Source organism: Gossypium hirsutum, chromosome D13 (genome assembly GCF_007990345.1).
Source record: "Gossypium hirsutum isolate 1008001.06 chromosome D13, Gossypium_hirsutum_v2.1, whole genome shotgun sequence".
NCBI classification, from domain to species: Eukaryota; Viridiplantae; Streptophyta; class Magnoliopsida; order Malvales; family Malvaceae; genus Gossypium; species Gossypium hirsutum.
The window spans coordinates 56,812,503-56,825,738 of NC_053449.1; the positions used below are offsets into that span (position 1 = coordinate 56,812,503).

The following is a 13,236-nucleotide window of genomic DNA, read 5'->3' on the forward strand; positions in this document are numbered from 1 at the left end:
CCATCAAAAGGGGCTTGTACGCCCATTATTTTCAACCAAGAAAATCAGGATCTACTTCATTTTCAGATACTGTTTGAGTCACTTTCAATCCAGAAAATGCCAGCATGACCCAATCCTGCCGGAGCCAAATTTAAAGAAAGAAAAAGATAAACATCTAATATCTGAAAAAAGAAAATAGAAGCCTCTTTCGTTTCAATATGTCCTAATTTGAGAAAAAGAAGATGAATTCATGCAGGCCTGCTGAAGAATGATACAAACAGTAACTAAAAAATGATTCTTTTGTTTCAATATGCATGTACTGTTGGATGTGGTACAAATTAAAGAAATGAAATAAAATAAGCCAAAATCATAGACTAATTCAATGACTTCAACCTATAAATGGCCATTCATTCATGCAGAGCCTCTCAAATAAATAGAATTAAGAATCTCAGTTATAACTCTACCACATACAAAAAATGGAAGCCCTTCAGATTTTCGTAGCCATTTTCATCTTGGCTCTTGCATCGCCTTTGACCTTTGCCTCTGATCCTAGCCCTCTTCAGGACTTTTGTGTAGCCATTAATGATCCCAAGGGCTCTGGTATGTCTTTTCTTCAAATACTTTTATTTTTCTTGAGCTACTTGTGTCTGTGTCTAATGTATATCCGGACATGAACGGGATATGAATCTCCTCTTACACTCGACACTTAAATTCAAGTTTTAGTAACATGAACTCATCGTTTCATCTTCTTCTGGTATTGACTAACATATCTTGCTTTCATGCAGTGTTTGTCAACGGAAAGTTCTGCAAAGACGCAAAGCTTGCCAAAGCAGATGACTTCTACTTTTCAGGTCTCCATATCCGCAAAAACACATCCAACACATTTGGATCTACTGTCACACCTCTTAATGTTGCACAAATGCCAGGACTTCACACTTTGGGGATATCTATGGTTCGAATTGACTATGCACCTAACGGTGGCCTGAACCCTCCTCACACTCACCCTCGTGCCTCAGAGATTCTATTTGTTCTGGAAGGCACACTCCATGTCGGTTTCGTTACATCGAATCCAGATAATCGTTTAATTTCTAAAGTCCTATATCCCGGAGATGTCTTTGTTTTTCCTGTGGGTCTCATTCACTTTCAGTACAACATAGGGAACACCTATGCTGTCGCCTTTGCTGGTCTTAGCAGTGAAAACCCAGGGGTGATCACTATTGCAAATGCAGTATTTGGCTCAAACCCTTCCATTAATGCTGATATTCTTGCCAAGGCTTTTAGTCTGGATAGGAAAATGGTGAAGAATCTTCAATCCAAATTCTGATGGGATAACATTCGAAGGAATGTTCGAATGCTGTTTGAATTTGTCATTTGTTATTTATAGTAAAATTAAATTTTATTTTATTTCTGAAATATAGAATAAAAGAGGTTGTTTATGGGCCTCATCTTATGTTTGTTTGAATTTTAGCATATTATAAAATTGAAAAGTGGTCTTTATTTGAATCCATAAGAAATATTTAAGTAACAAATTGCGAATTGAGTTTTAACTCGATTGATATGTGTATTGTTGTTAATGTACAAATTACAAATTGAGTTTTAACTCGATTAATATGTGTATTGTTGTTAATGTAAGAAGTTCTAGGTTCGAGTATGCTGCAACGAATTATCCTCATATTCATGGGTTGGGGAGAACTATGAGTAATTTTAGGCATTATCTCAAAAAGAACAAATATTATTAGGACTTATAATAAGATTATTAAAAAAATAACAAAATAGATCTTCAACTTTACTGGCCATTTTATTTTAGTTTTTCTTTTGCTACTTTTTTTTTATATATCCTTGAATTATTATTTTCATCTCAAGAAAAATAAGGATGTGGATGTCAATAGTTTCCGAGGTAAAATAAAACAAAAATAATAGTTAAGTAAAAAAATTAAATACTAAAATGAGAAAATTTTTATACTTTAAATTTCAAACTGTGATATCAATTCATATCTAAATTTGAGCCAAAAATATTAAACAAAACATGAAAACATGTTTTTATTTCAATTCAAGTTTAAATTTTATTCGCTTACGGCACGTTTGGTTCACTATATTAGAATAGGACTGTAATGGAATAGTCATTCTGTGAGAATAGAATAAGGTTGTAATGGAATTGAATAGGCATAATAGTGGTTTGGTTGGATGGAATTGAATGAGTGTTGTAGTATTCATGTATTTGGTTGAAAAGAATAAATATGTAATAGCAAAAAAGATACTCGAATGACTAAAATGCCCTTTAATAAATTAAATTAAATTTTTATTTTTGTAAAAATATTAAAAAACCAAAAATGTTAAATGCTAAAATGAAAAATATACACCTTAATTAAATTTATTGATCATTTTCTAATTTTTTTTAAATTGAATGCTCAAAATATAAACTTACTAATAGTTTAATGACATTGGGTGTAGTTTACCCACAAAAATCCACCAAATACCCAAGCCCACTTGCCCACCAAAATTCCAAAACCCACCAACCATCATCACTTTCTTCCCCATTTTTAGTTTACGATAACTCTTTTCCTTTCAACCAAATTTTCCACCAACAATTGTTCTTAAAATTGCTTCATTTCAACATTTTCATTTTATCTAAAATGATAAAATCTTTATCCTTCAATTCTTTCTTTTTTTGACATAAAATTTAAGATTTTTATTAATATTAACTCAAGCTTAGTAATCTCACACATCCTAAAAAATAAAATTAAAAAGAAACATAAATAGTCCAGATGGAAATCAACCAAATCCTAAAAACAAAAAATAAAGTTCCTAAAAAAAGCCTAATGGGAACTGGCCCAATCCTAAAAAACTGAAATTAAAACTTTCCTAAACTCTAAGGGTGAGTTCTTCATTGCTTTTGAAAAGTGTTTTTGAAAAGTGCTGTGGAAAAGTACTTTTGAAAAATTTGGTTTAAAATTTGAGTGTTTAGCATTATTGTCAAAAAGTACTTTTGAGAAATAAAATGTCTATTTTAGACATGTTATTATCAAGTAACAAATATGCATTTAAATAATATTTAAATTAGTTAATATTATTATATTTTAGTAAGAATATAAAAAAATTTATTATAACTTATTGTTAATATTTTAATATATGAAATATAAATTTTAAATATTTTTAAGCAATAAATATTAATTATTTATAAAATTTAATTAGAATATATAAACTATATTTTAAATATTTAAATATAACCATTAAATATTTGTAATTAGTATTTTAAAAAATATTTTTTTTTATTTTTAATTAATGATTTTAACACAATTGTAATTAAGCACCAAGAAAAAAAAATAAAAATATCATGTTATTGGAGGGTTGAAAAAGTAATTAAGCACCAAAAGTGATTTTGGGAGAGGAAAAGCTAAAATTTTTAGCTAAAAATAGCTTGTTCTTCACAGCTTTTCTTTCAAAAGTGCTTTTAGAGTCAGAAGTGCTTTTTTTAAGCAATGAAGAACTGGCCCTACCTTGACCTTTAACTCTGAAAACTTCTCCCAACCTTAGCAAAGACCAGTCGGCTCCTCCTTCTTCAGGCATTTCTTATTCTTGTTGACATTTCTTAGACTGCGTCTTTCCAACTCTCCTACCTACATTTCTAATCTATCTTAACCCTTTTTCTTTCTTAAGGTCCATTAAACATGCTTCTTTATTATATTTGTTCTGTATTTCCTGCATTAGTTTTTGTCTCTTTTAGCACTGATCTAGGTAGTCGGCTTTCCAGGTATGTGTTCTCGTTTATTTTTAAAGCTTCTTGTGCCACTACATGTGTGATTTTGTTCTTGTTTTTGCAAATCTGTCTAAACCAGCATCTGTGATAATTTTTGCATAATACTTTTATATCAGAGATATATTAACTTAAGACTGATTTGTCTTTATCGTTGCTTTTCACTTTCTTGATTATGTTGAGAGCTTCTTCTTCTACTACCACTCATCTGAACCTTAGGTTAAGGCCCGCTTTCACTGCTTGTAAGCACGCTAATGCCTCTACTGCAAATGGTATGGAGACTCTGTTATTTACCATTACTCTGTAATTTAAGATCTTTCCACTATAATCCCGGCATACTATTCATGTTCCCGATCTAGAATTTTGTTTTTCAAAAGCCTTGTCAAAATTTATTTTTATTTCTATTGAGTCTGGTGGTTTCCACCGTTCATCTTCCACTCTCTGTCTAAGTAGCCTTTTGTTCACCTATTCCCATTCATTTAAGTATTTTCTTATTAACATTACATTGTCTTCTACGGATTAGGCTTTTTTCTCATGCAGGATAATATTCATCCACATCCATATTGCCCAAATGTTACAAAATATAACTTTCCTTTGAGCACTGGTTGTTCTGGTGAGTATTTCACTTAGCCACTATTGAAGTCCTTCTCTTTCATCTCTTTGGTAATCAAGAATCCCTAACTCCTGCCATATGTTTTTAACTACTTGGCAATCTCTGAAGGCATGTTCCATGGATTCTGCCATTTCTTTATAGCATGGGCATATAGCATTGTTGCACATTCATTTGTAACTTTATCCTTCAATTCTTATCTACTTGTTATGCTTAGAAATTTTAGAATCTAAAACTCACAAAGAGCAACCAACCATGGTTTTCTTTTCTGCTTTAAAGACCAAACAATAACAAAGATGAAGAAGGATGTAAGGTACTTACTTCAAAATTTAAGTAGATTCGGTTCTTTTAAGTGTTCTTGTAGATGGATTCTTGTTTCTTTTCTTTGTATTTTGTTTGAGTGTTTGAGATGATCGAGTCTCTTTTTTAAAGATAAATGTTATAAAATTTTGTTATTTTTTTCTACCATGGTTTACAGAGAGCAACACCATATGGCGGTATCTAACAGAATTACCCTTTGTTCCCATCCTATCTTCATCTAGTCCCCCTGATAATTTCCCTTTTAGTATTCAATATGCAATGCACGTATTTTATAAATTAAACATCATGGGATCATGCCAACTGAACTAGAATGGCGGATACTAATATACCATACAAAAATCAGCAGAGATCATTGATCATTTCAGAAATGGAGTACGGGAACTCACATGATGCTTCTTCACCTTATCAGCTTAGCTTTTCCAAATGGCAAAGCTTCTATTTTCCTAGCAGTAGCTCCCCAGATTTCCTACTTTTTTCTCTAATGCCTCACCATCATCGCTCCATGCAAAGATTTTCACAACCATTGCCTACTCGGAGTAATCATAGAATAAGATGAAAAAGGGAAAAAACTGAAACAGAATCGAGAGGAATCCTCTCCTGAAAGTCATTTCCTCGGCTATTTATAACCCTTCTAGTACGGTTTTCAATCGTGTAATAACGATCCATTAACAATCATTTTGTCCCCCACTAAGGGATAGTCTGGTTCAAATCGAACCAAACCATAATTTGATTTCAACCATGTCCAATTTCGTTCCTAACTTATTTTGATTTTTTAGTGGAGACCACCAGCTTACATATTATTAAATTAAATCTCCAAAATTTTCCCACTTTTTGGGTTTAAAGGAAACGAGGTATGATAATTACAACGAAGTTAAGCAAAATTGATTTATCATATTTACAGACTAATTATTTTTCAATTGGTATTAGAGAAAATTTTAAGAATTGTTTGAAGAAGATCCTAAGCTACAGTTTGCAATAATGAAATCCAAGAAGAAAAGTTGTTCTATCCTTCGTCTATCTTTGGTGATTAAATGATCAAATTCAAATCATAACAATAATGTTCCTTTCAACAACAAGAGAAAATGTTTAGCCAAATGATAAGCTATAAAAGTAACATATTTTAATCATATTTTAATGCGTTTTTAGATGAATAATTATGCAAATTAGTGAATTTGATGCTCCTAATCCTTTAAATTCATGTTTTTATACTTAGGAGAGCATTTGGGAGCGAAAGGAACAGAAAACTAGCCAAAATCAGACAAATAGAGTTGTTTTCAAGAGCCACATGGCCTAGGCATTTCCACACGGACTTCGCACACACCTGTGTGAGCTACACAGCGTGGACACACGCCCATGTACCAGCCCGTGTCGATTTCGCATCCTATTTTCCAAATACGCAGAAAAACCCAATTTTTAGGCTTTCTGAGCATTCTAAAGTCTATAAATACCCATTAGAAGAAGACATAAGGAAGCAATCAGAGAGGATTGAAGAAAACACTCGAAGAGCACCATCAAAATCAACTCGGAAGTGAATCTCCATCAAGATTGAAGATCTCCTTTTAATTTCTTCCAAATTTTTATTGAGTTTCTTTATGTCTTGTGGTTTTTCTGACTTTGAGATGTTTTCATTCAGGATTATGAACTAATCCATTAGATACTTAAGGGAGATGAAACCTATGATGAATCCTATTATTTAATTTTTGTTTTACGCGATAAATATTTTATTCTTGTTCTCAATAATGTATACTTATTTATTGTTTTAATATTTTTGGGATATTAATTCATGTTTAATGTGCTTATTTCAGTGGAGCAAAAGTCCATGTTTAAGAGTAGATTTAGCATAAAATTCTAGAAATAAGACGACATAAATCTACCGGATTACATTCAAATATAATAGAGGAATCTATAGATCGAGTTAATGAGACGATAGGGGTTTTAATTAGAAAGAGGTTTCAATTAATCAACCTAGAGTCAGTTGTTCTTACTCTCGAAAGAGATATTAACATAATTTAGGGATTTCTACGGATCAAGACACAAGTGAATAAATCGTTTAATTCAGATTCATAATAATAGGTGAAGTCTAGGTGGATTCTTTCCTGAGAATTGTCTATCTCATTGGTTAATATTCGATTATTTCTTTGATTCATTCTCTGTTGCGTTCTGAGTTAAATTAGTTTAGTAATTTTAGATTAAAACACAATCACTCTAATTTGTCAACTAAATAACAAGAAAACGATAATTCTAGTACTTTTAGTCATTGTGGATACGATATTCTATACTCACCATAGCTATACTATTGTTCAATAGGTGCGCTTGTCTTTGTCGTATTTTTAGTTAGTTTAGTGACCATCAAGTTTTTTGGCGCCGTTGTCGGGGACTAAAATATTAGAAACCCTCAATTTTTATTAATTTAGCCATTTTTATTTTTATTATAATTTTTTGTTTTTAGTTTAATATTTACTTTCTATTTTTTCATTTATTTTCTTCTTGCAAGTTCCTTTAGTTTATGACTAGAAGAAACTTGTCGGAACCATTGTTATTTAACAGTGAAATTGAAAGTACAACTCGCAAAAACCTTAGAGAAGTGAGGCAGAGTCGAGATAATTTAGTAGCCGACTAAGAGAACTTTGTTATTACTGAGAAGATGAATGATAACTAGAATAATCAGCTACCTCCTACAGTTGTTGCGAATCCAGATCCTGTTCCTCATACTATGTACAATTCTGCCAAGCCCATTCTAACTTGGGCTAAATAGAGTATTGTGAGACCCATTATTGCTGCAAATTATTTCGAACTAAAGTCTAACACTATTCAAATGGTACAATAGTTTGTTCAATTCGAAGGTTTGCAAGACGGAGATCCAAATACTTATTTGGCTAATTTTCTAGAAATCTGTGGTACTTTCAAGATTAATGGCATCACTAACGACGCCATTCATTTACGGTTATTCCTTTTCTCGTTGAGGAACAAAGCTAAACAGTGGTTAAATTCTTTACCAAGAGGTTCCATTACTACATGGACTTAAATGACCGAAAAGTTCCTTCTGAAGTACTTTCCACTAGCTAAGACAACAAAGTTGAGAAATGATATCTCTTCCTTTGTTCAGATTAATTTAGAGACTCTTATGATGCATGTGAAAGGTACAAGGATTTATTGAGAATGTGCCTTTACCATGGGTTACTTTTATGGCTACAGTTTCAAACCTTCTACAATGATTTGAATCCTTCAAATAGATAGTTGATTGATGTAGCAGCTGGTGGAACACTTAACAATAAAACACCCGAAGCGACTTATGAGTTTATAAAAGAGGTGGCACTGAATAATTATCAATGGCAAGTCACGAGGACGAAGTCGATGAAAGCAACCGGTGTTTTTAACTTAGATACAATCACCATGTTATCAAATCAGGTAGAACTTCTAAATAAGAAAATTGATGGTTTATATGTTTTTATGTAGGTACATCCAGTGATGCAATGCGATACAAATGGAGGTGGAATGAACAATCCAGAATGCTTACCCTTCGCTCCTAGCATAGAGAATGAACAAATCAAAATTCTAGGCCTCAAAATAACTCTTATAGTGCAGGTTGGAGGAAATATCCTAATTTCTCTTAGGGTGATCAAGAAAATCAAATAGCACAACCCCCTCCAGGCTTCCAACAATAACCTTACCAGTAAGAAAAGAAGTCGAACCTTGAGGAGATGTTGACGAAGTTTATGTTGGTGTCAGAAACACATTTTGAAAACACTGAAGCAACACTTAAAAATCAACAAGCATTGATTCAAAGGCTTGAGAACCAAATCGGTCAACTTGCTAAATTAATCTCAGAACGACCACAAGGTAGCTTGCCTAGCAATACCAAAACTAACCCAATGGAGTAGCTTCATTCAATTACTGTGTAAGATGAAGAAGGGTTAGTTGAATCTGAACCAGAACCAAGGTAAAAAATTATGGTAAATAATGATAAGGTTGAGGTAAGCTAGAAAGAGCAAAAGCTAGTTGTTAAGGAATATAAACCTCGAGTACCATATCCTAATGTGACGAAGAGAGACCACACGAATGACCAATTTGGTAAATTTCTCAAACTCTTAAAGAAATTACATATTAACTTACCGTTTGTTGAAGCTTTTTCACAGATGCCCAATTATGTCAAATTTTTAAAGAAGCTTTTGGCAAATAAAAGGAAGTTAGATGATTCGTCAACTGTAGAGCTAAATGCAATTTGCTAGGCCATATTGCAAAATAAACTACCCAACAAATGGAAAGATCTAGGGAGTTTCACCGTTCCTTGCTTAATTAGTAGTTTGAATATTGATAATGCTTTGGCTGATTTAGGGGTTAATATTAATGTCATGCCCTACAAAATGTTTAAACAGTTAAGTCTTAGGAAACCCAAACACACTAAGATGAGTATTCAATTAGCAGATAGAACCATTAGATATCCTAAGGGTGTTATCAAAGATGTTCTTTTTAAAATAGATAAATTTATATTTCTCGTTGACTTTGTTGTATTAGACATGGATGAGGGTAGTGAGGTACCTTTAGTTTTAAGGCAACCCTTGTTAGCAACTACTAGAACTATAATTAATGTTGGTATGGGTGAGTTAGTACTTCGTGTAGGTAATGAGTCAATTACTCTTCAAGCTCGTGATTCAGTTAGAACATCTAGTGATCGAGATGATTTTAAATCTTCTGTTAATGTTAGTGACCATGTGGCTTAACCTTCTTTGCAAGAAACTCCTCAAAAAACCTAATGGAGCCATGTTCCAGTCAATACGACAGAAACATAATGATTTACGATAAACAAATGTTACAAATCAATGAACTAGATGAATGGTGGACACATGTCAAAGAGAAACTAAAAAAGCTTGATGAAGAGCCGAAACGACGCCGTGATCAGAACATGAATAGAATGAACCAATTTAAGGCTGGGAACAAGGTACTATTAGACAAAACGGATCCACGAATTGCCTTGTCGGAGCTTAATGCAAATGGATCAAACTTATTTACGATAATGAACGTCTTTCCATACGGTACAGTCGAGGTTACTCAATCTGAATTTGGTACATTTAAGGTAAACAATACTCGAATTAAACCTTATCTTGGTAGAAATTTTGATAGCGAGAAACAGAAGCTCGGCTCCGCGAACCACCATGACCACGCATGCATAAGGTAAGTCGAGTTTAAACTTTAAATAAGTGCTTCTCAAGAGGAAACCCGAGTGTTTAACTTTTGCTCATTCTTTTAATCTCATTGCTTGCTAATTTAATATCTTAAAAAAAAGTGTTTTTTAACCCACATGGCTTGGACACACGGGCATGTGGAACACACGACCTGGACACCTGGGCATGTCCCAGGCCGTGTACATAAATGAGCAATTGACAGTGAGTTACACGGCCTAGTAACATGCCCGTGTGACCCATACAGCTTGGAAAGACAGGCGTGTCCTTGGCCATGTGAGTCCTGGAACTTAATTTTTCAAAAATTTTAAGGTTATACGGCCTAAGATGACACACACGGCCTGGACACATGGACATGTCTTAGGCCATGGAGTTAATTTTTTTTTCAATTTTAAATCAAGTCAGAGAGTTACACGGGCAAGCCACACGAGCGTGTTCGAGGCCGTGTGAAAACTGGCTTAATTTTTAATTGCACACGGCTGAAAACACCTTACATGGCTGTGTGGCCCAAACCCTAAAATTTCTTCTTCAATTTGTCTTTTTCTTCTTCCCCGAACAAGCCACCCCCTTCCCCCCAACACCTACCTCCTCTCCCATCTCCCCATAGTTGACCAACCCCACCCCTTCCCACGTGCAACCCCCCATCGTAACTCCAACCACCGTCCTCCGTCAGTCTTACCCTTTTACCCTTTTCTTTATTTTATTTTATGTTATTTTATTTTTCTTTATTTATTTTATTATTATTTTTATATTTTTATATATATTATTTGATCTATTTTCTTATTTATTTTTATTTTTATTTGTGCTTAGATTTTAATTTTATTTTAATTATATTATTTTTAGTATTTTTTTACTATTATTCTTACTATTACCTTTAATTTTATTGGTATCATTGAGTTTATTTTTTCTTTTTCGTTTTCATTTTCATTTTCATTTTCTTTTTGTTTTTATTTTTGTTATTAGTTTCTTTATTTTTATTTTCTTAGACTTATTTCATTTATTATCTTTTGAACTATGTTTTTATTTTTATTTTTATGGTTGTTTCTAATTGAGTTGTACCCTCTTAATCTTCTTCACTATTTGTGTTTATTTTCTTATTAGTTTACTCGGAATCATGCACTACCTACAATTTCACTTTTCACCATTCTGGCAATTTCATCCAATATTCAGGGCAGTTTCAGTTTTCTCCCTCTCTTATGATATTCTGCTTATACTGTGATTATATCTGTTTGTACATTGAGGACAATATACATCTTAAGTGTGGGAAGGTTATTTATATCATTATTAGAAAATACTTGAATTATGTCTTTTATTTAAGTAATTTTCTCATAGTTCCATTAGAATGAATTTTTGTTGATTTGGAATTTTTGTTGATGTGTTTTAGATTAATTTGTAGATATTTGTGTATTGGTTGATTTAAACTTGAAGGTATGAGAGAATTAAGCATGATAAGTTATTTTTCAGAAATTAAAAAATTTTAGGTTGTTTTCTTAAATTGAAGTATTATCTTAAAGTTTGAGATTTGCGAAGATTGACATAAAAAAGCATGATTTTTTGTGAGATTTTGAGCCTTTAGAACATACACTTTTCTTGCTCATTTTATTATTGGTTATGAGTGAGTCAACCTGATTTGTTATTCTAGAACTTGCTTCGATTATACATGTCCAGACCACACACTTGATTTGATATACTGAGATGATAAAGGCACCTAGGTTTTAACCCATTTATCCTATAAAAAGCCTACCTTTGTAATTAACCCTTAGTGAACCCCATTGAGCCTAACACACGGTTTCTTGATTTACCCATTTATGTTAACCCATAACTCATTTTTTGTTCATTGAAACTTTTTCCCATTTTATTGACTCCTTTTTTGTCAAGATTTGATTTGGTTAGTTGCTTAACTATGCTCTTCTGTTTGATTTGCTGAACTATTTCTAATTGTTCTAGAAAAAAAAATAAAAAAAAATAAAAAAATTGATTATTATTTAGTTCTATGTTGATTGAGCTTGAACAGTTAAATTCATATTTTAAGAAGAAGCTAGTTTTTATTCTTAAATAATTCTTGATTCATACTTGTTTTTAATTCAGCATTTGTTTATTTTTTCTAGCTTGGTAATGTATCAATTCGATCTCGATTATAACCAAAATTTTTAGCCTTTCTCCACACCCTTAACCTAAGCCCCATTACAACCTCTTAAAGACCTTTTGATCAGTGTATTATCTTATTTTATAGTGGTGGAGATTTGATTTTCATGCAAGCTTATGGTAATAACCTTTCTTGTTTGACTATTGAGTGCTTATTCGTGAACTTCAAACACTTTGAGTGATTTGAGTGAATCTTTAGTGAGGATGTCGATTCTTGTCGATTTTGAATTAAAGGGGTGACACCTATGTTTCCATGTTTAAAAATGTTAGCTTGGACTGTTTGAGACTTTAGTGCTCTTTTAGTTGAATTGTCAATGCATGATTATTTGTGAATTATTCTGAGACATTATTGGTGGGAATTACGAGTTGAGAAATATTAATTTCAATGTGAGTTGAGGATTTTGCTTGAGGACAAGCAAATGCTTAAGTGTGGGGATATTTGATAAGCTATAAAAGTAACATATTTTAATCTCATTTTTAATGCATTTTTGGATAATTAATTATTAAAATTAGTGAATTTGATGCTCCTAATCCTTTAAATTCATGTTTCTATACTTAGGAGAGCATTTGAGAGCGAAAGGAGTGAAAAACAAACCAAAATCGGACAAATAGAGATGTTTTCAGGAGCTACACGACCTGAGCATTTCCACACGGGCTAGGCACATGCCCGTGTGAGCCACACGGGCTGGACACTCACCCGTGTGAGCCACACGGGCTGAACACACACCTATGTGCCAGCCCATGTCGATTTCGCATCCTACTTCCCAAATAGGAGGAAAAACCTAATTTTTAGGCTTTCTGAGAATTCTAAAGTCTATAAATACCTATTAGAAGAAGACATAAGGGAGCAATCAGAGAGGATCGAAGAGAACACTCGAAGAACACCATCAGAATCAACTCGGAAGCAGATCTCCATCAAGATTAAAAATCTCCTTTTAACTTCTCCCAAAGTTTTATTGAGTTTCTTTATGTCTTGTGGTTTTTCTGACTTTGGGTTGTTTTCATTCAGGATTATGAACTAATCCACTAGATACTTAGGGGAGATGAAACCTATGATGAATCCTATTATTTAATTTCTGTTTTACACAATAAATACTTTATTCTTGTTCTCAATTATGTAAGTTTATTTCTTGTTTTAATATTTTTGGGATATTAATTCATGTTTAATGTGCTTATTTCAGTGGAGCAAAAGTCATTGTTTAAGAGTAGATCTAGCATAATTGAGTGGAGTTGAATACAATCCTAAA

The 13,236-nt window shown here is 32.6% G+C and overlaps 1 protein-coding gene and 1 non-coding gene across 2 annotated transcripts; one reads left to right on the forward strand and one right to left on the reverse strand.

Annotated features, from left to right (window-relative positions):
- The first annotated feature begins 426 nt into the window (after positions 1-426).
- Positions 427-1,463, forward strand: LOC107940018 (germin-like protein subfamily 1 member 11). The gene is made up of 2 exons (XM_016873426.2): positions 427-579; positions 765-1,463. Exons 1-2 carry the CDS (start codon positions 456-458, stop codon positions 1,301-1,303), a joined length of 663 nt encoding a protein of 220 aa, XP_016728915.1. The 5' UTR covers positions 427-455; the 3' UTR covers positions 1,304-1,463.
- Positions 1,464-7,737: 6,274 nt separating this feature from the next.
- Positions 7,738-7,843, reverse strand: LOC121225885 (small nucleolar RNA R71). Its single transcript, XR_005923789.1, has one exon. It is a non-coding gene; the product is annotated as a small nucleolar RNA R71 (small nucleolar RNA).
- Positions 7,844-13,236: the final 5,393 nt, after the last annotated feature.

Coding starts and splice junctions, on each gene's coding strand:
- LOC107940018 (XM_016873426.2), top strand. CDS start 456: ATGGAAGCCCTTCAGATTTTCGTAGCCATTTTCATCTTGGCTCTTGCA. Junction 580..764: donor TAATGATCCCAAGGGCTCTG/GTATGTCTTTTC, acceptor GCTTTCATGCAG/TGTTTGTCAACGGAAAGTTC.